This window comes from Heteronotia binoei, chromosome 7 (genome assembly GCF_032191835.1).
Source record: "Heteronotia binoei isolate CCM8104 ecotype False Entrance Well chromosome 7, APGP_CSIRO_Hbin_v1, whole genome shotgun sequence".
Lineage (NCBI taxonomy): Eukaryota > Metazoa > Chordata > Lepidosauria > Squamata > Gekkonidae > Heteronotia > Heteronotia binoei.
This window is the reverse complement of record NC_083229.1, coordinates 120,668,122-120,695,204: the sequence shown is the minus strand read 5'-3', so window position 1 is coordinate 120,695,204 and position 27,083 is coordinate 120,668,122. Positions and strand designations below refer to the sequence as shown.

At 46.2% G+C, this 27,083-nt stretch overlaps 1 protein-coding gene across 1 annotated transcript in view; it reads right to left on the bottom strand.

The window, feature by feature from the left end:
• Window positions 1-27,083, bottom strand: part of DROSHA (drosha ribonuclease III) — a 168,217-nt gene that overhangs the window by 122,357 nt on the left and 18,777 nt on the right. Inside the window, exons 8-12 of the mRNA XM_060244291.1 lie at window positions 25,916-26,002; window positions 25,730-25,816; window positions 23,983-24,054; window positions 15,030-15,111; window positions 6,111-6,185 (exon numbers count right to left, since the gene is read on the bottom strand). Coding sequence (XP_060100274.1) covers window positions 6,111-6,185; window positions 15,030-15,111; window positions 23,983-24,054; window positions 25,730-25,816; window positions 25,916-26,002 — 403 coding nt within the window. The remainder of the gene's footprint in view (window positions 1-6,110; window positions 6,186-15,029; window positions 15,112-23,982; window positions 24,055-25,729; window positions 25,817-25,915; window positions 26,003-27,083) is intronic.

Sequence of the window (27,083 nt, the reverse complement as noted above, 5' to 3'; positions counted from 1 at the left end):
AACTTCCCATTTACTAGTAGTTGGGGGTTTTTTTGAGAGAGAGTTATCCGCATGGAAATGCATTTTCCTCAGAAAACACACCAGAATCTAGGTGTCATGACTCTGGCATGCTTAAATTTAACAGAGTGCAAGTGATTAAATTAGGGTTGCCAATCCCCAGGTGGGGGCAGGGGATCCCCCAGTTTGAAGGCCCTAGATTGCGCATGGGATGGAGACAGTAGAGAAAGAAGTCCTTTTCTCCCTTTCTCACAATACAAGAACTCGTGGGCATTCAATGAAATTGCTGAGCAGTCGGGTTAAAACTGATAGAAGGAAGTACTTCTTCACCCAAAGGGTGATTAACATGTGGAATTCACTGCCACAGGAGGTGGTGGCGGCTACAAGCATAGCCAGCTTCAAGAGGGGGTTAGATAAAAATATGGAGCAGAGGTCCATCAGTGGCTATTAGCCACAGTGTGTATATATAGGCCACTGTGTGACACAGAGTGTTGGAATGGATGGGCCACTGGCCTGATCCAACATGGCTTCTCTTATGTTCTTATGACTCTCGAGCTTACTACGGAACCTTTGATGAGGAACTTTATCAAAAGCTTTCCGGAAGTCAAGGTAAACAACATCTAATGGGTCCCCTTTGTCCACATGCTTGTTCACCCCCTCAAAGAACTGTAACAGATTAGTGAGGCAAGATCTTCCCTTACAGAACCCATGCTGAGTCTTCCTCAATAACTTGTGTTCATCAGTGTGCCTACTCATTCTGTCCTTGATAATGCTTTCTACCAACTTTCCTGGTATTGAAGTCAGACTGACTGGCCTATAATTTCCCGGATCTCCTCTGGAACCCTTTTTAAAGATGGGAGTGACATTTGCTACCTTCCAGTCCTCAGGAATGGAGGCAGATTTCAATGAAAGATTACATATTTTTGTCAGGAGATCCACAAGTTCAACTTTGAGTTCTTTCAGAACTCTTGGATGTATGTAGGGTGGCCAGACCGTCCCGGTCTCCCGGGACTTTCCCGAATCTGGCCCCCAATTCCCGGCTCCCGGGCTGGGTATACCGGGACCATTAGAGGTCCCGGTTTAGCCAGCCAGAGAGCCGGGGGCCGCGCGCGGGGGCGGGGAAGGCAGCGAGTGAGGGAGGGAGCGACCCTGCGCGTGTGCAGATCGCCCTGCGCACGCGCAGGGACGCTCCCTCCCTCCCTCGCTGCCTTCCCCGCCCGCGCACGGGGCCCGGCGGAGGCGGCGGAGGCCCGGGAGGGCGTCGGAAAGGCCCGCGGTGGTCGCTGGAGGCCCTCCAGCGACCCCCGCGGGCCTTTCCGACGCTCCCCAGGCCTCTACACCCCCACCCCCTGCTGTCCTCCGCCCGGGAGGGCGTCGGAAAGGCCCGCGGGGGTCGCTGGAGGCCCGGGAGGGCGTCGGGAAGGGCGTCGGGAAGGCCTCTCCGCCGCCGCCGCCGGACTCGTCGCCGCCGGACTCGCCGCAGGTAAGGGGGCCGAAAGTGGGGGGGGGGCTGGCGGGAGGGGGTGGCCTTCCTTCCTTCCCTCCCTCCTTTCTTCCTTCCTTCCTTCCCTCCCTTCCTTCCTCCCTTCCCTTCCTTCCCTCCCTTCCCTTCCTTCCTTCCTTCCTTCCCTCCCTCCCTCCTTATGTTCTTATGTGACACAGAGTGTTGGACTGGATGGGCCACTGGCCTGATCCAACAGGGCTTCTCTTATGTTCTTATGTGACCCAGAGTGTTGGACTGGATGGGCCACTGGCCTGATCCAACAGGGCTTCTCTTATGTTGTTATGTGACGCAGAGTGTTGGACTGGATGGGCCACTGGCCTGATCCAACAGGGCTTCTCTTATGTTCTTATGTGACGCAGAGTGTTGGACTGGATGGGCCACTGGCCTGATCCAACAGGGCTTCTCTTATGTTGTTATGTGACGCAGAGTGTTGGACTGGATGGGCCACTGGCCTGATCCAACAGGGCTTCTCTTATGTTGTTATGTGACGCAGAGTGTTGGACTGGATGGGCCACTGGCCTGATCCAACAGGGCTTCTCTTATGTTGTTATGTGACGCAGAGTGTTGGACTGGATGGGCCACTGGCCTGATCCAACAGGGCTTCTCTTATGTTGTTATGTGACGCAGAGTGTTGGACTGGATGGGCCACTGGCCTGATCCAACAGGGCTTCTCTTATGTTGTTATGTGACGCAGAGTGTTGGACTGGATGGGCCACTGGCCTGATCCAACAGGGCTTCTCTTATGTTCTTATGTGACGCAGAGTGTTGGACTGGATGGGCCACTGGCCTGATCCAACAGGGCTTCTCTTATGTGACAATACTGACTTTGGTGGACCCAAGCACTGATTCAGTGTAAGGGAGCTTTGTGTTTGTGTCTTCTAGTGCAATTTTGTTCTCAGATCCTGTATTTACTTCATCAGTATATGGGATAAGGCACTTTCTCAACTGTGCTGCATAATGCAGCCTATTTATTTTGTCCTGTTGGCTCTGTTGGCTCTATCTGCGCCACCTTCATCACTTTCGGGGTGTGGATCCCCCAGTGGAGTGGTCTCCCGACTCCCTCCGCCGGCTGTTTCTGATAGCCCTGCGCCCCCTCTTTCATTTGATATGTGTCCCGTGCGGGTGCCACCCTCCCGCCGGGAGATGCCGCAAAATGAGCCCCCTTGAGGCTTATGGCGGCAGGGCTCGGGGGAAGCGACCTAGACTGCTGTTCTTTTGAGGGGTTATAGAGTGTTTCGAGCCCGTCCCTGTGGCATCGGTCCCATCATTGTGGGGCCCAGGGGGCCGGCGCAGCGGCACGCTGAAGCAGCCTGTCGGTCACTTCCAGGTTCCTGTCCTGCATCTCGACCGGTGTTATTAGTGACAGGTCACCCTAGATGTATGCCATCTGGACCTGGTGACTTATTAGATGTATGCCATCTGGACCTGGTGACTTATTAGTTTTTAATTCGTCAATCAGTTGTAGGACCTCCTCTCTTGTCACCTCAATTTGACTCATGTCTTTCAACACCCCTTCCAAAATTAGTGGTCCTGGAGCGGGCAAACACTTCTCGTCTTCCACAGTGAAGACGGAGGCAAAAAATGCATTCAGCTTCTAAGCCATTTCCCTATCCTCCTTCAGTAATCCTTTTACCCCTTGGTCATCCAAGGGCCCCACTGCCTCCCTGGCTGGTTTCCTGCTTCTAATACATTTGAAGAAATTTTTATTGCTGGTCTTTATGTTTTTTGCAATATGCTCCTCATAGTGCCTTTTTGCCTGCCTGATCACAGTCTTGCATTTGATTTGCTACAGCCTGTGTTCCCTTTTATTAATCTCACTTCGACTAGCTTTCCACCGCTTAAAGGAGTCCTTCTTACCTTTTGCAGCTTCCATTACTTCGTTTGTTAACCGTGCAGGCCTTCTCTTATACCTGTTTGTGCCTTTCCTAACTTGTGGTATATATTTTATCTGAGCTTCTAGAATTGTAGTTTTAAATAGCCTCCAAGCTTCCCCAAGGGTTTTGACTGTATTTATCTTTCCTTTCAGTTTCCTCTTCACATGCCTCCTCTCAGAGAATTTACCCCTTTTAAAGTTAAACGAGGGTTGTGCTGGTCTTTTGGGGCAACTCCCTATTTATTCAAATGGTGAAATCATTTATTTATTTATTATTTATTACTTTAAATTTCTATCCCACTCTCTCCGCAAGCGGACTCGGGGCAGCTAACAACATACATTTTTACAATTTAACCATTAAAACTACAATTTAACATTATTTAAAACACTTAAACATTTAAAACATTCCATTGCATTTTTGGTGCTGTATCACTGTAATATAATTTAACGTAGATATAAATGTAAATGGTGATCATGGTACTCTGTAACGGTGTAAATTGGCAGCTCTCTCCCAATTTAGGTTAGGTTTCAAAGGCCTGTCGAAACAGTTCGGTCTCACAGGCCCTGCGGAAAGTAGAAAGATCCCGCAGGGCCCTTATGGCCTCTGGGAGTGTATTCCACAATTCTGGCGCTGCCACTGAGAAGGCCCTAGCTCACATCTACCGCAATCATTAACGTTATAGTCACTGCTCCCAAGTGGTGCGATCACTTTTACATCTCTCACCAAGTCTTAGGTATTACTTAGGACCAAATCCAGGATCGCCCCACCCCTGGTAGGTTCTGTGACCATCTGCTCCATAGCACAGTCATTGAGAGCATCAAGAAACTCAATCTCTTTCTCTCGACCGGAACACATATTGACCCAATCAATCTGCGGGTAGTTAAAATCACCTATTATGACACAGTTTTTACGTTTAGCCGCTATCTTTAATCCTTCCATCATATTATAATCGTCCTCTATCTTTTGATTTGGTGGGTGATAACAAACTCCCATAGTTAAATTTCCTTTTGGGCCCTCTATTTCAACCCAAAGCATTTCTAGAAGGGAATCTAATTCTTTGACCTCAGTCTTACTGGACTGTATACCCTCTCTGACATACAGAGCCACCCCACCTCCAACCCTTCCCTCCCTATCCTTCCAATATAACTTATATCCAGGAATCACCGTGTGCCACTGATTCTCCTCATTCCACCAAGTTTCTGAAATTCCCACAATGTCTATGTTTTCTCCCAACACTAAACATTCCAACTTGCCAATTTTACTTTGAACACTTCTAACATTTGTATACAAACATCTATAATTTCCCAGGCAAGTTAGGCCCGCAACCTTCCTCCCGCTGCCTCAAGACTTTGGCAGACAGTCCATACTGTTTGTCACCATCTCAGTGGACAACTCTGATCCACTACCCGGTAGAAAAGTAACAGCTAATTCTATGAAGGTGCCCCTATCCTTCATTATTTCCAATGGAGAGAAGGCATTTTAAAAGGTGTGCTGTCCCTTTAAATGTGAAGGCCAGAACTCCCTTTGGAGTTTATTTATTTATTTATTTATTTTATTCCGTAACTTATACCCCGCCCTTCCCACAGAGTGGCTCAGGGCGGCTCACAGCAAACGATAAAACAACAAAACAGGAGCAAAGTTACTACAATTAAAAAGTAAGCATTTAAAAACCTAAAAACCTTAAAATTTCAACATTAAAACTATACTGTATAAATCACAAAAATCTAGTAAGCTACAATTATCCAGTCAGGCGTAGGCTAACCGGAAGAGGGTTGTCTTACAGGCCCTGCGGAACTGAGTAAGATCCCGCAGGGCCCTCACCTCTTCCGGCAGCTGGTTCCACCTTGTTGGGGCCATTGTGGAGAAGGCCCTGTCTCTGGTTGTCTTGAGATGGACTTCCTTAGGCCCGGGGATGGTGAGAAGATTTTGAGTCCCAGACCTCAGTACTCTCTGGGGAACGTGTGGGGAGAGACGGTCCCTCAGGTAGGCAGGTCCCAGGCCATATAGGGCTTTAAAGGTGATGACCAGCACCTTGTACCGGACTCGGTATGTTATTGGGAGCCAGTGCAGAGCCCGAATTATGCTTGTCACATCCTTGCTCCTGGCTCCACCCCAATGTCTCCTGGATCCACCCCCAAAGTCCCCAGATATTTCTTTAATTGGACTTGGCAACCCTAGATTAAACGCTACTCCATTTCACTCCCCCCACCCCAATCTTTACCCATGTAGAACTAGCGTATCAGCCAAGAACCCTTCTTCCATAGAGGGAAGCAACACTCCCTCCAAGCTGCAGAGTCTTGTGAGCAAAAATTCTACTGTGTGAGCTACTGGCATTAAAGTTGTGAGCTCCTGCATCCTCCCTGAGCTAAGACAAAAACGTGCGAGTCAGAGGCTAAAAAACTGTGAGCTAGCTCACACTAACTCAGCTAAGAGGGAACAGTGGTGGGAAGTATTTTGTCATGAGCAATGCTTCCTCTAAGCTGCAGAGTCTTGTGACCAAAAATTCTACTTTATGAGCTACTGGCATTAAAGTGAGCTCCTGCATAAATTACTGGGCTCTGGGGCCCTTTTTCCTGAGCAGAGACAAAAATGTGTGAGCCGGAGGCTAGAAACCTGTAAGCTAGCTCACGCAAACTCAGCTTAGAGGGAACACTGGTTATGAGTGTCCGTCCTTGCAAATCTGAAGCAGTCCAGCAACGGCACAGGTCTAGCACCTCAGAGAGAAACAGACTCACCTGGAAGAAACCTCACAAAACGTGGCATGAAATGAAATCGAGGACAAGAAGCATCGCTGTTTTCCAATGAAGGACCTTAAATAAAGAAAACGAACAGGAATTTAAATACAGACAAGGGATTCACTCACTACAGATTCCACAGAAGTGAGCCAGGTTTATCTGCCGGAGCTGAAACAATGAAGAGTCTCGTGGCAACCTGACAAATTTGTTCTGGCATCAACTTTGGAGAATAGTCGTAAGAGGAAGGAGTCTCGGTATTGGTTGTAACTAGAAACGCTTAGCCTAATTATGCATCAGGATTAAATCCAGAATATCACTTTGTCAATACTGTGAAAGAAGGTTTAGAAATATAGTACAGCAGACCACTTGGCGGTGTTGAGCTTCTTCTTGGTTCACCATGAAACAATTTAAAACCAGTTAAAACAGCAGGCTTCATCTTTGTAGCAGGAGCTCCTTTACATATTAGGCCACACACCCCTGATGTAGCGAATCCTCCAAAATCTTACAGTAGGCCCTGTACTAAGAGCCCTGGAAGCTCTTGGAGGATTGGCTACACCAAGGGGTGCAAAGGAGTTCCTGCTACAAAATGAACCCTGCAAAATAGTAAAAACATCATAGAGTACTATATGTGTGATGGTGAGATGGAGCAATCAGGATCGACTTATACCGATAGGAGATCCAGTCAATACTAGATGGAAGCCCGAAGTCTAGGGGCCCTGGTTCACAGTGCATCAAATGCAGGGGGCCACTGTTGGATTAGCGCAGGGGTCCCCAACCAGGCCACGCGGCCTTGCTGCCCCACCACCCCGCGCGGCCTCGCTGCCCCACCCTGCAGCGCCTCCTCCTCCCTCCGTTTTCACCATTTTAAGGCCAGAGAAGGGGCTGTGAAGTGCCTCCCAGGCCAACCCCCCCAACGATCAGCTGATCAGCAGGGAAAACTGCGGCAGCAGTGAAGAGCGACCCGCTGAAAGAGTGGCACTGTTCTTACCTCCTCCCCACTTCCTTCCTGGGCGTGGGAAGGGGAGGGTCGGCCTGGGAGGCACTTCATGGCCCCTTCCCCAGCCTTAAAATGGTGAAAACGGGGGGGGGGGGAGGCTGGGAGGGGGCGAGGCTGCACAAGAGGGGGGAGGAGGAGGAGGGAGGAGGAAATAGGGGGAGGAGGAGGCACCGCAGGGGGGCAGGGGGAGGCCAAATTTGGTGCCCCCACCCTGCCGACCCTGGGGCAACGGTGGGCGGGCCGGCCCTGGGGCACACTGTGAAGATGTATTAGAAATGCCTTATGGTCTTCTAGACCTTGTATAATGGATTTCTGAACTTTCATATGAATTTTGACCGAACAGTTTTATTAGTGTGTGGTTAATTATTTTTCACGGATTTTTTATCTCTCTCAATCACACAGCAGAGCTACTGTGCCAAGCCTCTCTTCCTTCTATCAGAATCATAGAGTTGGAAGGGACCTCTAGGGTCATCTAGTCCAACCCCTGCACAATGCAGGAAACTCACAAACACCTCCCCCTAAATTCACAGGCTCTTCAGTGCTGTCCGATGGCCATCTAGCCTCTGTTTAAAAACCTCCAAGGAAGGAGAGCCCACCACCTCCCGAGGAAGCCTGTTCCACTGAGGAATCGCTCTAACGGTCAGGAAGTTCTTCCTAATGTTGAGCCGGAAACTCTTTTGATTTAATTTCAACCCATTGGTTCTGGTCCTACCTTCTGGGGCCACAGTAAACAATTGCACACCATCCTCTATATGACAGCCCTTCAAGTACTTGAAGATGGTGACCATATCACCTCAGCCGCCTCCTCTCCAGGCTAAACATCCCCAGCTCTTTCAACCTTTCCTCATAGGACTTGGTCTCCAGACCCCTCACCATCTTCGTTGCTCTCCTCTGGACCCGTTCCAGCTTGTCTATATCCTTCTTAAAATGTGGTGCCCAAAACTGAACACAATACTCCAGGTGAAGTCTTACCAGAGCAGAGTAAAGCGATACCATCACATCACATGATCTGGACACTAAACTTCCGTTGATACAGCCCAAAACTGCATTTGCCTTTTTAGCCACCGCATCACACTGTTGACTCATGTTCAGCGTATGATCCATTAAGACCCTTAGATCCTTTTCGCACATACTACTGCTAAGACAAGTCTCCCCCATCCTATAACCATGCACTGGATTTTTCCTACCTAAATGCAGAACTTTACATTTATCCCTATTAAAATTCATTTTATTAATTTTAGCCCAGTTTTCCAGCCTGTCAAGGTCATCCTGTATCCTGTTTCTGTCTTCTTCTGTGTTTGCAACCCCTCCCAATTTAGTATCATCTTCAAATTTAATAAGCATTCCCTCTATTCCTTCATCCAAATCATTGATAAAGATGTTGAACAAAACAGGTTCCAGGACAGATCCTTGAGGCACTCCACTTGTCACGCCTCTCCAAGAGGATGAGGAACCATTCACAAGCACTCTTTGGGTGCAATCGGTCAGCCAGTTACAGATCCACCTAAAGGTAACAGGATTCAAACCACATTTTACCAACTTGTCAACAAGGATAGTATGTGGAACCTTATCAAAAGCCTTACTGAAATCAAGATAAACAATGTCTACAGCATTCCCCCGATCCAGCAAGGTAGTCACTTTCTCAAAAAAAGAGATCAGGTTAGTCTGACATGAGGCTCCTCCCCATCCTGTTCCCCTGGGGAAGGAAGGAAAGAGCCAGAGCTTCCTTTGCCCAGTTCCCTGGATCCCATGGGAAAAATACAAAGAAAGCATCTTTAAGACTAACGAGTGCTAATGTTTTAAGCATGTTTTATTTTAAGGTGTTTTTTTTAATTTTAAAAAAGTCTTTAATTGTGTTTGTGTCCTTTATAAAGTTTATATCTCTGCTACCGAATCTTAAATAGGAAAACTGAAAAGATTATATTTCTGTTATCTGACAATGATGCTCATGTGTCCTACACGGTCTCTTTGTTTGCCTCTGCAGCTAAGAAGACAAGAGCAAGAGTGATAGCAAATGCTGTAACTTCTTGAGGTTGGCCTTTCTGGGGAACTCTTAAGGTGTTAATTGGAAACGTTGTCGTTCGGGTTCTGTTTTGTAACGGCCAATGGCTATGCACAATAAATTTTTGACTGACTGATTGAGGGAAATAGGAATACATACGGCCAGGGCTATTTTGACAGAAAAAGCCCAGCGTGAACTTACTTGCATCTTAGGCCACACCCCCTGATGCCACAACAACCAGAACTGCGTTCCTGCTAAAAAAAAAGCCCAGCCCGACACGGTCCGGCCCAACAAGGTCTCATTTATGTCAGATCCGGCCCTCACAACAAATGAGTTTGACACCCCTGGTCTAGGGGCACAGCTGTGGAGTGCTGAAGCCAGAGCTGTCTAACATGTTGGGATTAACTGGTATAGTTAGGCCAGTTTCCACTAATTATCAGAGTGCTTAAATAAAGTTACAAACACAGGAGTGTCAATTTACCAGGTTGCTCAGCTTAGAGTGTTACATAGAGCCCAGCAGGAGCTCATTTGCATGTTAGGCCACACACCCTTGATGTCACCATTGTTTCACACAGGACTTTTTGTAGGAAAAGACCAGCAGGAGCTCATTTGATTGTTAAGCCATGCCCCCTTGATGTCACCATTGTTTCACACAGGGATTTTTTTGTACAAAATCCCAGCAGGAACTTATTTGCATCTTAGGCCACACCCCCTTGGTGTCACCATTGTTTAATACTGGGCTTTTCTGTAGAGAAATCCAGCAGGAACTCATTTGCATCTTAGGCCACACCCCCTTGGTGTCACCACTGTTTCACATAGGGCTTTTTTTGTAGAAAAAGCCCAGCAGAAACTCATTTGCATCTTAGGCCACACCCCCTTGGTGTCACCATTGTTTCACACAGGGCTTTTTTTTGTAGAAAAAGCTCAACAGAAACTTATTTGTATCTTAGGCCGCACCCCCTTGGTGTCACCATTGTTTAACACTGGGCTTTTCTGTAGAGAAATCCAGCAGAAACTCATTTGCATCTTAGGCCATACCCTGACGCCAAGCCTGGCAGAACTGCGTTCCTGCTCAAAAAAAGCTGTTGATCTTTAAGACACTACACAACACTTTCTTGTATTCATTGTCATATTTCAGAATGACGGTAAACGAATGTGTTCTAAGTCTGTGCATTTCACAATTGCACCAGGCAAGCAAAACATGCAGTATTAGGTCCAGAATTTCTTATCCAGACGAACTGGGAGATACCTTGGGGGGGGGGGGGGTGAAAGAGATAGGCAGAGAGAAACGATATTAAGATTCTAGCCTTATGGCTCTGGAGATGAGCTTCAAAGCATATGGACAACGCCTGTAAAATTCTCAAAACATCATCCTGAGCTGACAAGACTTGTAAACTGTAAGGTTTTATCCCGCAGATGTCTTTGGTTTATTCCCACAACTGATGCAGAATAAAACAAGGCAAACCGCCCCCCCCCCCCACACACACTATGCTAATTGGTTTAACTTCAACAGTTGACGGAGGCCACAGATTTCAGCTTTTTTTTTTTTGAGCATAATTTGGATCGGCCTTGTGAGGTTGCCCCTCAGAAGAATTTATTTTAGAATGCACATACCCATGGCAAAACTGGGGGGGGGGAGAGAAACTTTCTTCCTATGCTGCTATTTTAATTAAAATCTTGAGGTAAAAAAAAGAAGACGAAGAAGAAGAAGAAAAAGAGAAGGCACTTAGAATCTGTCTTTCAGGTTACACTGGAGAAAAATTAAAGCAAACCCTCCTCGTAATTAATTCCAAACGTGGCGTGAGGGGACATATTTGTTAACAACACAAAGAGAAGCGGACACGACAGAATCCTCAAACTCATCAGCCTTACAAATGAAGCATTTGCTTAAAATAAGTCTTCAGAGAGAAATCAAACTCCAGGAGAAAAGCTGCAGACCTCAACATTTATCTGGAAGTCTGAAAGGGGGGAAAAATGATTCATACATTTTTTATTGTGCCACAATCCAAAGGAACATTCCCACCTGAAATGACAGTTTGCCGCCTGTGACTGGTTACATGACACACATACAATTTATTGTATTGTGCGACAGCCACATGCGCCTTTCCGTCTGCGAACACCATGGTGGGTAATGTTTCTGTCTGGCACGATAACAATTCATTGTGCACACCTTACCGGCTGTGTCGCCAAATTATAATTAATCACACTGGTTGAAGTCTCTCCCCTGCCCCTCACAGCCAACTGATGAAGAATTACAAAGGGACACGGCAGGTTGTTCTTAAGCCTAAATTGTAACAATGCTCCCAGTGACAGCAAAGAAACCATATCAAGGTAATAACGGCCTGATATACCTTTGAGTGTGTGTATACAGCACAGAGCACACAACTCTTGGCACATAGGCTCTGACTTTGCTTGATCGATTCTGGACCACGTGGCATACAAAAAAACACTGAATTCTATAGGTATGCTCTTGATTAAGACATAAGGCTATAGGACAGGAAGCCTCAAGAATATCTCTAAGCCTTTGTCACTTCACTAAATCTCCTTGTGGTCCAGCATTGTTCTATTGCTTTATTCTGTTCTGTATTATGAGCCAATATGTGTACTTACCTTTCTGACCTCTGAAGAAGACCAATTTAGGTCGAAACGCGTCAGGTCAAGTTCAGTGGGTTCCCACTGAGGTTTTATGAGAGAGAGGCTTATGATGAGCCCTTAAATGGTTTTAGCTTTCAACAATAAATACATGTATGTTGATTTATGATTTTTTTACACTTTGTTTTTAATGTTCGGCCCTTTAATTGCATATTAACCTTTTAGGTTTCTTACTCCAGTTTTTGGGTTAAGTTTCTTTCTTTCCTTTCTTTGTTTTTTTTCTTTGGTCATAAAATGCAGTGCCAGGTAGCAGACACAGACATACATAATTAAAGATTTAAAAAAAAAACTTAAAACCTGTTTAAAAGATTAGCACCCCTGCAATATTTTGTTTATTTAACAGTCTCTGATAACTGACACCTCTCGCTCTGAATTACTGCATCACAAACTGGAGACAATGTCTGTGTTATAGCAATCTTGAGTATGCTGTTCAGATTATGTTCAAGTGTGTACCTGTAAGTTTCAAAGCAAATTTTGATTTGTTCATGGGCTTGATAGGACCCCTCTAGGGACCTAATCCGGTCTCCGGGCCGCATGTTTGACACCCCTGGCATAGACAGCCATCCAGAAAGCTACACACCAGCTCAATGGGGCACTTATCCTCAGCTTCTCAAATGAAGACATCCAGCAACTCAGCAAATCCCCCACGTTCTCACTCAAATTCTGGTGTGGAACAAGTGAAGAAGCAACAGGAACCATGTCTTGCAGCTACGTCAGGGCTCCTCAACCTCTTTGAACCTGCAGGCACACTTAGAACTCCGACCCAGCGTGATGGACGCAGCCACAGAACGGCTACCATAAAAGAGAAGCCTCAGAAGGCAGCGCCAGCTACAAAATGGCCGCCGAAGCTCACCTTCAATCCCACAGCAAAGATCCTTGTGTTGAGGTAGCTGCTGCCGCCAAAGCAACGTTTTGAAAAATCTGCACGACTGATGAGATCTCCAAGGACCAATCAGAATCCCTGCTAGGCAAGAACCTCACCTGGCCACACCCACCTTCTAGAAACACTTGGTGGGCACCTGGAAGGGAGTTGGCTGGCGCCATACACTCACGGGCACCATGCTGGGAAGCAATGTATGTTCTCCATCCCCTCAGAGCAAATGAGACACACTCCTGTCTCTCCCTCAAGCATATATGCCAGTGGGATGGAGGGAGCGGCAGGGATTCCTGCAATTTGTCCTGAGGGATGAAGAGGAACCAAAACAGCCTTGGAGACTCCTGCTGTTTCACAGCTTAAGATTGTGTTTCACACGCATACACACACACACCCAACCTCAAGCCTTCCGGGAAGCACAAAATGCTCGGGAAGCATGATTTTATCTCACTCGTACTAAGATCTGAGGAGAAACAGGAGTCTCACTCTCCCCATTTTCCATAATCCCTTCCCCCAGGGCTTTTTTTATTACAAGAGCTCCTTTGCATATTAGGCCACGCCCTCCTGATGTAGCCAATCCTCCAAGAGCTTACAGGGGTCTTAGTATAGGGCCTACTGTAAATGTCAGGATTGGCTACATGCCAAGCAGATGCCCTGTCCATGAGCCAGTTTTTTCCACTCATCACAGCCAACTGAGCAAAAGGCCAACTCACATGCCATTCAGCCACTGTGTTTACTGTTCTCCAATGTCTTCTTTGTAAAAAAATAAAAATAAAAAAACCGAAGGAGATATGCATAACTTCAAACGTTTGAGGGCGCACAGTTGAACCACAGCTTCCCTCCTGTATGTCCGCTACACCTTTACCTCTTCCATGTATGGTGTAAATGAACCCCATGCTTAATACTGGCTCACAAAGTTTGCTTTCCTCACTACAATCCCACGCCCCACAAAATCCTGCTATCATTTCTCCTCACAGGTTGAGACCAGCTGCTTATCCAAGGTCAACAAAGGAGCTGGGTCTTTAATACACATTTCAATACACAAATCTAAGCTTTCTTTCTTTCAATAAGTGCCACACAAATCAACGGGGCCTTTTTCTAACTCACTATGCCTAACATCAGCGAAACACTCTGTACACAGAACAACAGTTGGAAAAAACCCAAAGCATCTATTTGATGTTTGCTTTATTAATTTTCATTTTCTTTAAAAAAATATTATATATCAAGAAGAAGACTGCAGATTTCTACCCCACCCTTCTCTCTGAATCAGAGAGGTTTACAATCTCCTATATCTTATTCCCCCACAACAGATACCCTGTGAGGTAGGTGGGGTTGAGAGAGCTCTTACAGCAACTGCCCTTTCAAGGACAACTCTGCAAGAGCTATGGCTGACCCAAGGCCATTCCAGCAGCTGTGAATGGAGGAGTGGGGAATCAAACCCGGTTCTCCCAGGTAAGAGTCCACACACTTAACCACTACACCAAACTGGCTCTCAAATAACAATATAGATAAATAAGTAGATAGGGAAAAGATCCGGGTAAAACCATCACATATGAAGTGTGGAGGTATATATTTGGATATGGCTTTAAAATGTTACATCAGTGGGACTTCTCTCCATACAAATTAGCAAAAATCTATAAGCATTGGCATGGGTAGAATTCTAGCAGGAGCTCCTTTGCATATTAGGCCACACACCCTGACGTAGCCAATCCTCCAAGCGCTTACAAGGCTCTTTTTTGTAAGCTCTTGGAGGATTGGCTACATCAGGGGTGTGTGGCCTAATATGCAAAGGAGCTCCTGCTAGAATTCTACCCCTGAGCATTGGTAACTGTACCTCATCCAGAGTTGATGCGGTAGACTGGTATTTGAGCTAAAAATCCTGTCTTGATGTAATGAAAGCTGGCTTTGGATTTGACCTTTCTTTAACGACTGAAGCTGTTCTGCTCAATTTATATGCTAAAGGTTCACAACAACCTGCATTCTATTGCTCTACATCTTATTACAACCCACTAGAATTGTATTTGCAAGGCACTGGGGAGAGACAATTATTCCGACAGTTCATGAATGGGCACAAAAAAATGTAGAGACCTAACAACTGATTAGACCGATGGCACTAAGGAATGGGCATAATGTGCAACAGAGATATTCTGTTAAGTCAGTTCATTCGTTTGTATATTTTTGCGCAATTTTTTTTCTTGATTATAAATTATGTTTTTGAACAGGGACACAGTTCTGGCTGGCTTGGTGTCAGGGGGTGTGGCCTAATATGCAAATGAATCCCAGGTGGGGGGGTTCTACCAAAACCCCCATTTTTGTATAATATAATAAGAAACATAAAACAAAATATATGTAATACAATAACAATACAACATATACACACACACACTCAATTACCTATAAGATTCCAGTCGTATAGTTCTAGGATATCTTTGAACAAGTAGGAAGAGAACAATTCCAGCCCTCTCACGCAGAAATTCTGCAAAACAACAAAAAGCCAGTGTAACATCATACACAACACTATCAACAAATAAGCAATGTCCCAAGAGCACACCAATGTTCATTCTTAAGACTAGATCCAAGCGGGCAGCCGTGGTGGTCTGAAGTAGCTGAACAAAGCAGGAGTCAAGTTACACCTTTAAGAACAACCAAGTTTTATTCAGAACGTAAGCTTTCGTGTGCTCTCTAAGCACACTTCATCAGACAAGGGGATCAATACCTGATCCCCTCGTCTGATGAAGTGTGCTTAGAGAGCACACGAAAGCTTACGTTCTGAATAAAACTTGGCTGGTCTTAAAGGTGTTACTTGACTCCTGCTTTGTTCATTCTTAAGACTGTAGCAGTTTCCAGTTTTAAAAGACAACAAGTTTCTAGTTCTCATGTCCATGCGGGTGATTCCTGGAAACAGACAGGCCTCAGAAAATGCTTGACTAACACAAAGGAATGAATATCAAACAAGAAAAAAAAATTAGGAAGTTCCATCTAACTTGAGTTACGCAGATCACAGAATTTACCTTTCCTTGGTACAGAAAACTGGGTCTATTTTAGCACTAAATTGCTATTTAAACACCAAGTCCTCCTTTTAAAAAAAGGTGAAGGTGCAAGCATCAGTCGTTTCTGACTCGGGTGACGTCGCATCACAATGTTTTCACGGCAGACTTTTTACAGGACGATTTGCCATTGCCTTCCCCAGTCTTCTACACTTCCCCCCCAGCAAGCTGAGTACTCATTTGACCGACCTCGGAAGGATGGAAGGCTGAGCTAACCTGAGCCGGCTATCTGAACCCAGCTTCCGCCAGGATCAAACTCAGGTCGTGAGCAGAGAGTTTGGACTGTAGTACTGCAGCTTTACCACTCTGCGCCACAGGGCTCTTTCCAAGAGCTTAAAAGGTAAAGGTAGTCGCCGGTGCAAGCACCAGTCATTTTCGTCTCAGGGGTGATGTTGCTTTCACAACGTTTTCATGGAAGACTTTGTACGGGGTGGTTTGCCATTGTCTTCCCCAGTCATCTACACTTTCCCCCCAGCAAGCTGGGTACTCATTTTACCGACCTCAGAAGAAAGGAAGGAAGGCTGAGTCAACCTCAAGCCGGCTACCTGAACCCAGCTTCCGCCGGGATCGACCTCAGGTCATGAGCAGAGCTTAGGAATGAAGTACTGCAGCTTTACCACTCTGCGCCGCGGGGCTCTTAAGCCCTGCTTACCCATTATTTATTAAATGCCGGGAAAGTTCAATCACAGCTTACAGTAGAGGTGCACCCCCCACCCCCCCAGATCAGATCCGAGGTTCATCTAGTCCAGTATTATGTTTCACACAGTGGCAAAACTAGCTGCCTCAGAGGGTCTACACACAGGACACAGAGTCCTCACACTGATGTTCCCTTCTAATACTTGTCTTGTTCACATGTTACAGTGAACACACAGGAACTCTGCCTATACACGTGTAGAAAGATCCAAATGGGCTTTCACTTCACAAATGAAACCAGGGAATAGTACCCAGACAAACGGTGGGATTTCTACCGCCCATTCAGTTCCACATGCATTGAATGTAACAGGACAAATTACTCTATGCACATATGAAGCAAAACCAAAGTATACACAGCATACAGATTGTACATTTGTTCGCTGTAATTTGTAAATGGGGTTACTGGTATTTAGGGGTTTACAACTTCGGGATGTGGAGGTTTCCCTTTAGCCACTGATGGACCAAGAGTTGCCAGCCTCCAGGTCGGGACTGGAGATCTCCTGGGATTACAACTGGTTTCCAGGCAACAGAGATCAGATCACCTAGAGAAAATGGCCCCTTTGAAAGGTGGGCTGTAGGTTAGGGGTGGCCAAACTGTGGCTTTCTTTCACACACGTTACGTGGCTCTCAAAGCCCCTACTGCCCTATCGGCCAGCTTGGAGAAGGCATTTCTCTCTTTAAATCACTTCTCCAAGCTAAGTCAGAGGGCGGCTTGGAGAATATATTTAAAGTTGCTTTCTTTTCATCTCTCTCTCTCCCCCATCTATTTGATTTCCTTCCTTCATCTTGTGACTCTCAAACATTCACATATTGTGGCTCTCAAACGTCTGATATCTACTGTATATGGCGCTTACGTTAAGCAAGTTTGTGCCCCCCCGCCCCTGCTCTAGGGCATTATACCCCGATGAAGTTCCTCCACTTTTCAGGCTCCACCCTCCCCTCCCCAAATCTCCAGAGATTTCCCAAGCTGGAGCTGCTCACCCTAGATCAGGGACCTAGATCAGACTCAGTTTGGTGTAGTGGTGAAGTGTGCGGACTCTTATCTGGGAGAACCGGGTTTGATTCCCCACTCCTCCACTTGCAGCTGCCGGAATGGCCTTGGGTCAGCCATAGCTCTCGTAGGAGTTGTCTTTGAAAGGGCAGCTTCGGTGAGAGCGCTCTCAGCCCCACCTACCTCACAGGATGTCTGTTGTGGGGGGGAGGAAGGGAAAGGAGATTGTAACCGCTCTGAGACTTTGAGATTCAGAGTATAGGGGAGGATATAAATCCAATATCATCATCTTCTTCATCTTCTTCCTCCATTATCTATTAGCATTGGTGTAAGATAAGCCCAGCAGGGAATATTCAGGGAAAATGTATTTCGGAGCTTGGAGGAGATGCTCAGGGGAGAATGTGATCCCACAGGTGGCTCCCAAACACTGCTGGGAGGTCAGGGCTTGTGGGGGCCACAGCCGTTGTCATGTTAACAAGGAAGCAATGACTTCACATCTAGTGTGATTATGTCCTGCATACCAGACTAAAGGTGCCCTCAGTTTTGCTTATGTTTTAGTGCAGGGGTGTCAAATAGGCCAAGCAACTGGCTGTCATCTGCTTCCTTCTCCCTCTCTCTTGCTTCCTTCTGCATTCCAGTTTGCTTTGCCAGGCTTGCTCAATCGCACAGGAGCAACAGAGTAAAGCCTCTATTTTCTCCATCAGCTAAGGCTCCTCCCTTGGGGAGGAGGAGGGGGAGGGATAGTTTGCTTCAAAGGAAGCTCTGGCTCGTTCTTTCCTTCCTCAGGGGACCAGGAGGAGCCTCAGCCAATAGACAAAAGAGAGGCTCGGCTCAGTAGCTCTGCTATGCAATTGAGAGAGCCTGGATTAGACAGGAGAGATGCTAAGAGAGCACCTTTAAGGCCAACGAGTGCTAACATTTTAAGCATGTTTTACTTTAAGTTTCAGAAAAATCTTTGTCTGTGTCCTTTATGAAGTTTATCTCTCTGCTACCTGGCATTACATATTAGAGCCAGTGTTCCCTCTAAGCTGAGTTAGCGTGAGCTAGCTCACAGATTTTTAGCCTCCAGCTCACACGTTTTTGTCTTAGCTCAGGAAGGATGACCCCAGAGCACACTAATTGATGCAGCAGCTCACAACTTTAATGCCAGTAGATCACAAAGTAGAGTGTTTGCTCACAAGACTCTGCAGCTTAGAGGGAACATTGATTATGACAAACTTGGCCGGACAAGGTCTCACTTACGTCAGATCCAGCCCTCATAACAAATGAGTTCGACACCCCTATTTTAGTGGGCCCTTCCTCCTCCTGTGTTGTCTTTCGCAGCTTATGGAGTGTTAATTTTGCTACCTTTCACAGACACCTGAAACAATAATCCACTGCCTTGTGCTGAACTGCTGGTGCATCTGGCCCTTTCTCAGTCTTGGGCAGATTTCTCCTTTGCAGCCCCACTGCAAGAAATCCTTCCCCCAGCGATGTGGAAGGTAGAAACTTGTGAACTGCTATGCGCAAAACATGCGCTCTTCCACTGAGCTACGCTGTTCCACCAAAAAGCCCTGGCCGCCACAGTGTTGACAACTCAGGTGCAGAAAAAAAATTACCGCCTGCCCCTAGCATGTCATAAAAACATAAGAGAAGCCATGTTGGATCAGGCCAATGGTCCATCCAGTCCAACACTCTGTGTCACACAGTGGCCAAAAAGCCAAGTCCGTCAGGAGGTCCACCTGTGGGGCCAAGACACTAGAAGCCCTTCCAATGCTGCCTCCACAAGCACCAAGAATACATAGCATCACTGCCCCTGACGGAGGAACATAAGAGAAGCCATGTTGGATCAGGCCAATGGCCCATCCAGTCCAACACTCTGTGTCACACAGTGGCCAAAAAGCCAGGTGCCGTCAGGAGGTCCACCTGTGGGGCCAAGACACTAGAAGCCCTTCCAATGCTGCCTCCACAAGCACCAAGAATACATAGCATCACTGCCCCTGACGGAGGAACATAAGAGAAGCCATGTTGGATCAGGCCAATGGCCCATCCAGTCCAACACTCTGTGTCACACAGTGGCCAAAAAGCCAGGTGCCGTCAGGAGGTCCACCTGTGGGGCCAAGACACTAGAAGCCCTTCCAATGCTGCCTCCACAAGCACCAGGAATACATAGCATTACTGCCCCTGACGGAGGAACATAAGAGAAGCCATGTTGGATCAGGCCAATGGCCCATCCAGTCCAACACTCTGTGTCACACTGTGGCCAAAAAACCCCAAGTGCCATCAGAAGGTCCATCAGTGGGGCCAGGACACTAGAAGCCCTCCACTGTGCCCCCTGAAGCACCAAGAATACAGAGCATCACTGCCCCTGACATAGGAACATAAGAGAAGCCATGCTGGATCAGGCCAATGGCCCATCCAGTCTGACACTCTGTGTCACACAGTGGCCAAAAAAACCAGGTGCCATCAGGAGGTCCATCAGTGGGGCCAGGACACTAGGAGCTATCCCACCGTTGCCCCCCCCCCCTTATGTTCAGTGCAAGCACACTCAATTCCATGTTCCCATGCCAACATCTGCCACCTCACAGACATAGAGATATCCTTATGAACCTGCAGGGTCTCAAGCTGACGGTGGCTCAACGGTAGAGCATCTGCTTGGTAAACAGAAGGTCCCAGGTTCAGTCCCTGGCATCTTCACTAAAAAAGGGTCCAGGCAAATAGGCAGGAAAAACCTCAGCTTGAGACCTTGGAGAGCCGCTGCCAGTCTGAGTGGACAATACTGACTCTGATGGACCAAAGGTCTGATTCAGTAGAAGGCAGCTTCGTATGCTCATATGAACCAACAACAAAAAGGTGGGCTATGCAAGTGCTATTCCCAGAGTATGGATGGCCACAGCAGCAAGTGCTGCTGAACCACCCCAAAGCAAATCCTCTGAAAAAGCAATTCAGCACATCGAGGAGAGCCTGTGGCTCTGTAACAAGCACATCTCCTTCACATGCCTCAAGGTCCCAGGTTCAATCCTCAGCGAAAGAGATCAACTTACAGGTAATATGGAAGACCCCAGCGAAGACGCCAAAGAGCCCCTGTCAGTCACAGCCGACAGCGCTGACCTTGACAGACCAATGGCTCGACTCAGGTCTAAGGCATCTTAATGCGTATCATGAAGAAATATTCTTATAAAAAGCCTAAATCCAGACTGGAGGCAAAAATTATGAGTTCAGGACTATGCCGTAAGTTATGGTATGCCAAAAAGCCTTTCACCAGAATAAGCCAGAGGGATGATATGTGTGGAAAAAGAGGCCCTTTTTCATAATTCTCCAAGTCTGGCCTGTCCTGCTAAAAGCTGATAAATTACCCCGGGTGCTATAACAAGACACTCTCCCAGACAGAAATCAGTAAATCACAAATTGGGGATTATTGTCCTTTAGAACTTGCAAAGGGGGGGGAAATCATAAACCAAGCTATGCGCTGGTCTGGAAAGAAATTATTCCAATTAAACCGTATATTCTCCAACCGGATGTGACGAGACTAAAATACAAAAGAGTGCAACTCTGAGTGACTACAAACATCTGGTGGAGGAAGAAGAAGAAGAAGAAATCACATTTATATTCTGCCCTCCACCCTGAATCTCGGAGTCTCAGAGCAGCTCACAATCTCCTTTACCTTCCTCTCTCACAACAGACACCCTGTGAGGTGGGTGGGGTGAGAGAGCTTTTACAGCAGCTGCCCTTTCAAGGACAACTCCTGCGAGAACTATGGCTGACCCAAGGTCATTCCAGCAGTTGCAAGTGGAGGAGTGGGGAATCAAACCCGGTTCTCCCAGATAAGAGTCCGCACACTTAACCTCTACACCAAGCATGGGCACAAACCTGCCTGCCACTTCGCTAAGGATGGGCACATACCTCTCTGCAATCCTAAATTTGCTACTAAAATCACCTGGGTCGTGGTTCACGAACTGAGGCTTATGCAATCTCGTTTAAACAACCCTCCACGTGGTTTTTCAGAGGTTCGTGCATCTCGTGGTGGAAAGCAGTGGGGAGGGGAGTGAAACAGGTTTAATGGCTCACAGCCATTTAAACATAACAACTAGGAAGGTCAGCCATTAAAACTGTCTGTTAAACCTGTGACCCATTAAACCTGTCAGTTTAGCTCCCCCCCACACCCTGCTTCAAAGCAAGTGGGAAGCAAAACAGATGGGTTAAATGCCTTGCAGCCATTTAACCCTTCTTGGGCAATTCCCCTCCCCCTTCCTCCCAGCTGTGGCTTGCATCTGTCCATCAAAAAGATGGATGTTGATGCTCGGTAAAAACACTTAAGGGACTGCAGCCTGGAATCTATTGGGAAAGGAGGAGATTGGTTGCTGAGCATGTGATACATATTAAGCAAAGAAGATACACAGTACTGATATGGCAAAAATTGGAACAAACTGTGTGGCACAGGATTGGAATTATTATTATTATTAAAGACACAGTAACAAATAGCCAAAATTCATACAAAAATCTCACTAATCAAGTTTCTACAAAGAAGTCTCTATATCCAATACAAGTGCAAGTAGACTTGAATCCAAGGCATAGTCTTCAATAGTTCCCTTCACAAGACGGAAGCCAAAGAAGATAAGCCACAAATTCAGTGGAGACTAGTTTCGGTATTACACCTTCCTCAGTCGTAGACCTTTTTGCAGTTCAATGGGTCACGACTTCTCCAACAATACAGACAAATTACATGTTAATCGGGACCCCAGTCCAATTCCTTTGACAAGACAAATGTTCCGGCAATTCTCTGACTGGAGGAGGGATGTTTGTCTTGTCAAAGGAATTGGACTGGGCTTCCGATTTAACATGTAATTTGTCTATATTGAGGGAGAAGCCGTAACGCAATGAACTGAAAAAAGGCCTATGACTGAGGATTCAGACTACTGGTCTCCCTAGGCCATCTTTTTTGAGCCTTCGGGGATCTTTGGAATTCTGACAGAGCGGTGGGCACAACGACAAAATGGCTGCCACAGGAGGTGAAGCCAACCACAAAATGGCTGCCGCAGGAAGCAAAGTCAAACACACAGAGGAAGTCCAAGTGCAGGGGAGAAGAGGGTTAATTTTAGAAACACACTGGGAAAGAGGAGCCAGGGAGAAGAAAACCAACAGTGCAGTGATAGCAGAAACCATGTTATTTTAATCAGATCTCCAGTGTCCAGACAGAAGCCTTACCGCAGGGCCTGTAAAACCGACCTTTCCCGGCAGGCCTACAGTAACTAACACGTGAGGAGCTGCTGCTGCTTTACCGCCGAATACTACCATATATCTATATGACACCCTACAGAGCTATACAGAGAATTAAGAGCTAAAATGAAGCTGGACCGCCTTGTAAGAAATTTTATAGCACCATTTTTAAGTTTTAAATTACAAATTGTTTATATGCGCTGATTTTATAATCATATTATGACTGTGAGCCGCCCAGAGCCTGTATGTGGAAATTTTATAGCACCATTTTTAAGTTTTAAATTACAAATTGTTTATATGCGCTGATTTTATAATCATATTATGACTGTGAGCCGCCCAGAGCCTGTATGTGGAGTGGGCGGCATACAGATTTAAGGTAAATAAATAAAATAAGCATTAGGTGAGAAGCCGACTGACCTCATCCGCCTTCTAAAGACATTTGGTGGGTACCAAGAAAAGGCAGGCAGCATGGCAACCACAGGCAACTATCGTTTCTTCTAATTGGTAGCAACCCTCCCAAGGGCGCAGGCTTGAATTAATATATTTCATAACAAATGCAAGATTCCCAATTGAATGTTATCTACCTTGTAATACGCCACATGGGTGGGGTAGGAAGTAGCTCTGGTTATTTTTTAGCATTCAGAAGCAGTGGTCCTTTCCCGAAAAGGTTGGTGAGCCCTGAGCTTCGGTGGGTTATTTTAAGCCACTGTTCCTTCAAGGAGATCAGGGTAGCACACGTATTGCTTCTTTCTTAGACAGAGCTTGAGAAGGAGGGCAGGGGGAGGCACGTGCGAGTTTCCTGCAATGTGCAGGGGGGTGGACTGGATGACCCTGGAGGGCCCTTCCAACTCCATGATTCTATCCCCTTCTTTATCGTCACAACAACCTTGTGAGGTATGCTCGGCAGAGAGAAAGCGCCAGGCCCAAAGTCATCCGGCAAGCTTCCATGGCACTGTGGGTCTTTGAACCTCGATAGCCCGGCTCTGCAAGTGCTACAGCCTTCTGGAAAGTAACTAAAATTATTGGCTGGCCCTTACAAAGACATTTACTTAGCTCATTTTATTCTTTCCTGCATTCAGGGCTCTTTTTGTAGCAGGAACTCCTTTGCATATTAGGCCCCACTCTCCTGATGTAGCCAATTCTCCAAGAGCTTACAGGGCTCTTCGTACAGGACCTACTGTAAACTCCAGGAGGACTGGCTACATCAGGTGTGTCTGATGCAAAGGAGGTCCTGCTACAAAAAAAAAACCCCGCCTGTATTATATTTTCATATCAGCATTCCAGGACAGCACGCTTTTTAATTACAAACACTCACCCAGCCACGCAAGACGGGCAGAATTATGCACAAACCACAGTCTAAAATAATCTGGGTGCCTCACCAAGCAAACAGATGCTTGGACTCATCTGTCAGAAAACTTACTTCGGGTATCATCTCCTCGATGAAATGAATTGTATAATCGATGTTGAATCTGATGACTTTACACAGAGGAATCTGGAAAAAAGCACAGAATACAGGTTTGGTTTCAAGTGAGATGCTCTCAGCACCTTCACAGTATTTTGTTGTATTTTGATACACTATCAAGGAGATTTCAATTTTTTAAAAACACCCTCTGACCATACAAAACGAAAAGAAAGCATTTAGCAAACACTGCCCTCTACTGGCAACTGAAGATGCAACCATACCAAGAGAGGCTCCTGCAGAAAACAGCATTTCAACCAGAATTAAGGATGCCAGCCCCCAGATGGAACCGGGGGTAGGGGTAGGGGGGTCCCCCCAGAATTACAGTTCATCTCCAAATGCCCAGGAAACTCCTATGGGATAATGACTCAGCCCTACCCCACCTGCCTGAGTAGATATAAATTACCTGCCTATCAATTTCTTCTCAGTTTAACCCAGAGAGAACTCCAGTTTTTGGGGGTTAAACCTCTAAGGATGCCAGTCACAGTTGCTGGCAAAACGTCAGGTCTCACAATGCCAAGACGATGGCCATGCAGCCAGAAAATCTACAACAACCAATGGAGTCCAGGCCACACGTTTGACATCCCCTTCTTAGGAACTTTGATTACGAGAGCACACCGATCAGAGTGTCGGCGTATTCACTGGTATGCTCTGGGTTCAAGAGGCTTAAGAATATACAGCACAGACTTGTGCTTAACTATATACATTTATTTACAGATAGACAAGTTATAGTTGTCCTGGTATACACTGGACCAAAGTGCTTCGCCAGACAACACATACGATAGCAGAGGATACACTGTACAGACTCTTCCCAGTTATATACACATAGCTATTTACAAGCACCAATCAGCACACAGTGCTGAGTCATTCCGCCTAAGCACAAGTCCTCTGGACAGAACTGGTTTGCACCTGCCAAGGGAAGCTGTCAGAAACTGTCAAAGATCAGGAACTGTCAGTTGCATTAGACTCCAGCCTGAAGTATTCCTAGCAAGCATATGCTGACACAGAGTCCATATCCTTCCCTACAACAAAAAAGTGTGCTCAGCCTTTTTTACAACAAAAATGCCAAATTATCTGAATTAATTACTCCAAAGTATAGAAGGGTTTCTATGATAGCACGCCTGAATGTTCTACCTTCAGCAGTGACACTAGGAAGACTCAATGGAATTCCATACTCAGATAAAACTCTACAAGTGTGGCAGCAACAAGACTGATTCTGCTGACCACATTTTTTAATTGTCCTAAATTCTCAGAACCAGGGCTTTTTTTGTAGCAGGAACTCCTTTGCATATTAGGCCACTCCCCCCCTGGTGTAGCCAATTCTCCAAGAGCGTACCGGGCTCTTTGTACAGGGCCTACTGTAAGCTCCAGGAGGATTGGCTACATCAGGGGTGTGTGGCCTAATAGGCAAAGGAGTTCCTGCTACAAAAAAAGCCCTGCTAAGAACCAAGAGCAGAACTGATCTTCTCGTTATTTCATCAGAACTCTCTTTCTCCAGAAGCGAAACCATCCTGGCTACTCAAAGATATAAAGATAAAGATAAACCATTCTGCACCTGGCAGAATTTTTGGCAGTTGCTGTTAAGTTACATAATAACCAACTTCTAGCTTCTCCTCCGATCAGATGAGGGTTTGGTGTTTATGACTTAGGTTGTAAGAACAGTAAGAAGCAAAAGTAAAGACGGATATAAATCAGAAGGCTGGCTTACATTGGTGAGAGGAGCATGGGCAAACATGGAGAAGCCCTCGAAGATGTATTCGTGGTCATCATACTCTATGACAGTTGGCCGGTCTGTCTAAAGAGACAAGATTAAAAGTCGGAGCATCCTCTCATTAGGATCCACAGGAAAGCAAAAAGGAGTCTGCAGGCTCTTGCTGTTCCATGCGGTACTTACTAAGAAGTTTGTAGGAGGTGACACTGTAATGCGGTAGTGGTACAACCTTCCGGCATTGTTGGTCATCGGCCGACAAGGTTTAATAGGCTATACAGAAAGAATAATAAAAAAGAACAGCATAGTTAGCCAGGGGGAATGCCAATAAAAGGAGACACAGAGAACGGTCATCTAAAGAGAATCCTATAGTCGTGGTATAATTAAAAGAAGATGGGAGGATTAAATTTTGTGTAACAAAAAAAGGGGATACAGAAAAAAGGGGAGTACTGAAATCAGAAAGCCATTAATCGTCAACAGTCATTAGTTTTTGTCTTTGTTGAGGACACAGTTCTGATATTTGGTACATATCACAAAAGGATGACATCTTTTCCATGACGCCTATAGGCAGGCACCCTATTGGGAATACATGATCTATTGCATTAGTTTAAAAAAAAACCTCCAACTGAATATTTTAACATGGCCACAACAGTTTACACTAAAGCATCTTATCATAACATAGGAGAAGTCATGCTGGATCAGGTCAATGGCCCATCCAGTCCAACACTCTGCGTCATACAGGTGCCATCAAGAGGTTTATCAGCAGAGCCAAAACTCCAAAAGCCCTCCACAGATACCCCACACACACAAGAATACAGAGCATCACTGCCCCAGAGAAGTTGAAGGAAGGAAGGAAGGAAGGAAGGAAGGAAGGAAGGAAGGAAGGAAGGAAGGAAGGAAGGAAGGAAGGAAGGAAGGAAGGAAGGAAGGAAGGAAGGAAGGGAGGGAGGGAGGGAGGGAGGGAGGGAGGGAGGGAGGGAGGGAGGGGAAGGAAGGAAGGAAGGAAGGAAGGAAGGAAGGAAGGAAGGAAGGAAGGAAGGAAGGAAGGAAGGAAGGAAGGAAGGAAGGAAGGAAGGAAGGAAGGAAGGAAGGAAGGAAGGAAGGAAGGAAGGAAGGAAAGCAAGAAAGAGAGGAAGAGAAAGAAAGAAAACAGAAAAAGAAAGAGAAAGAAAAAAGAGAGAGAGAGAAAGGGAGGGAGGGAGGGGGAGAGAGAGAAAGAAAGAAAGAAAGAAAGAAAGAAAGAAAGAAAGAAAGAAAGAAAGAAGAAGAAAGAAAGAAAGAAAGAAAGAAAGAAGAAGAAAGAAAGAAAGAAAGAAAGAAAGAAAGAAAGAAAGAAAGAAAGAAAGAAAGAAAG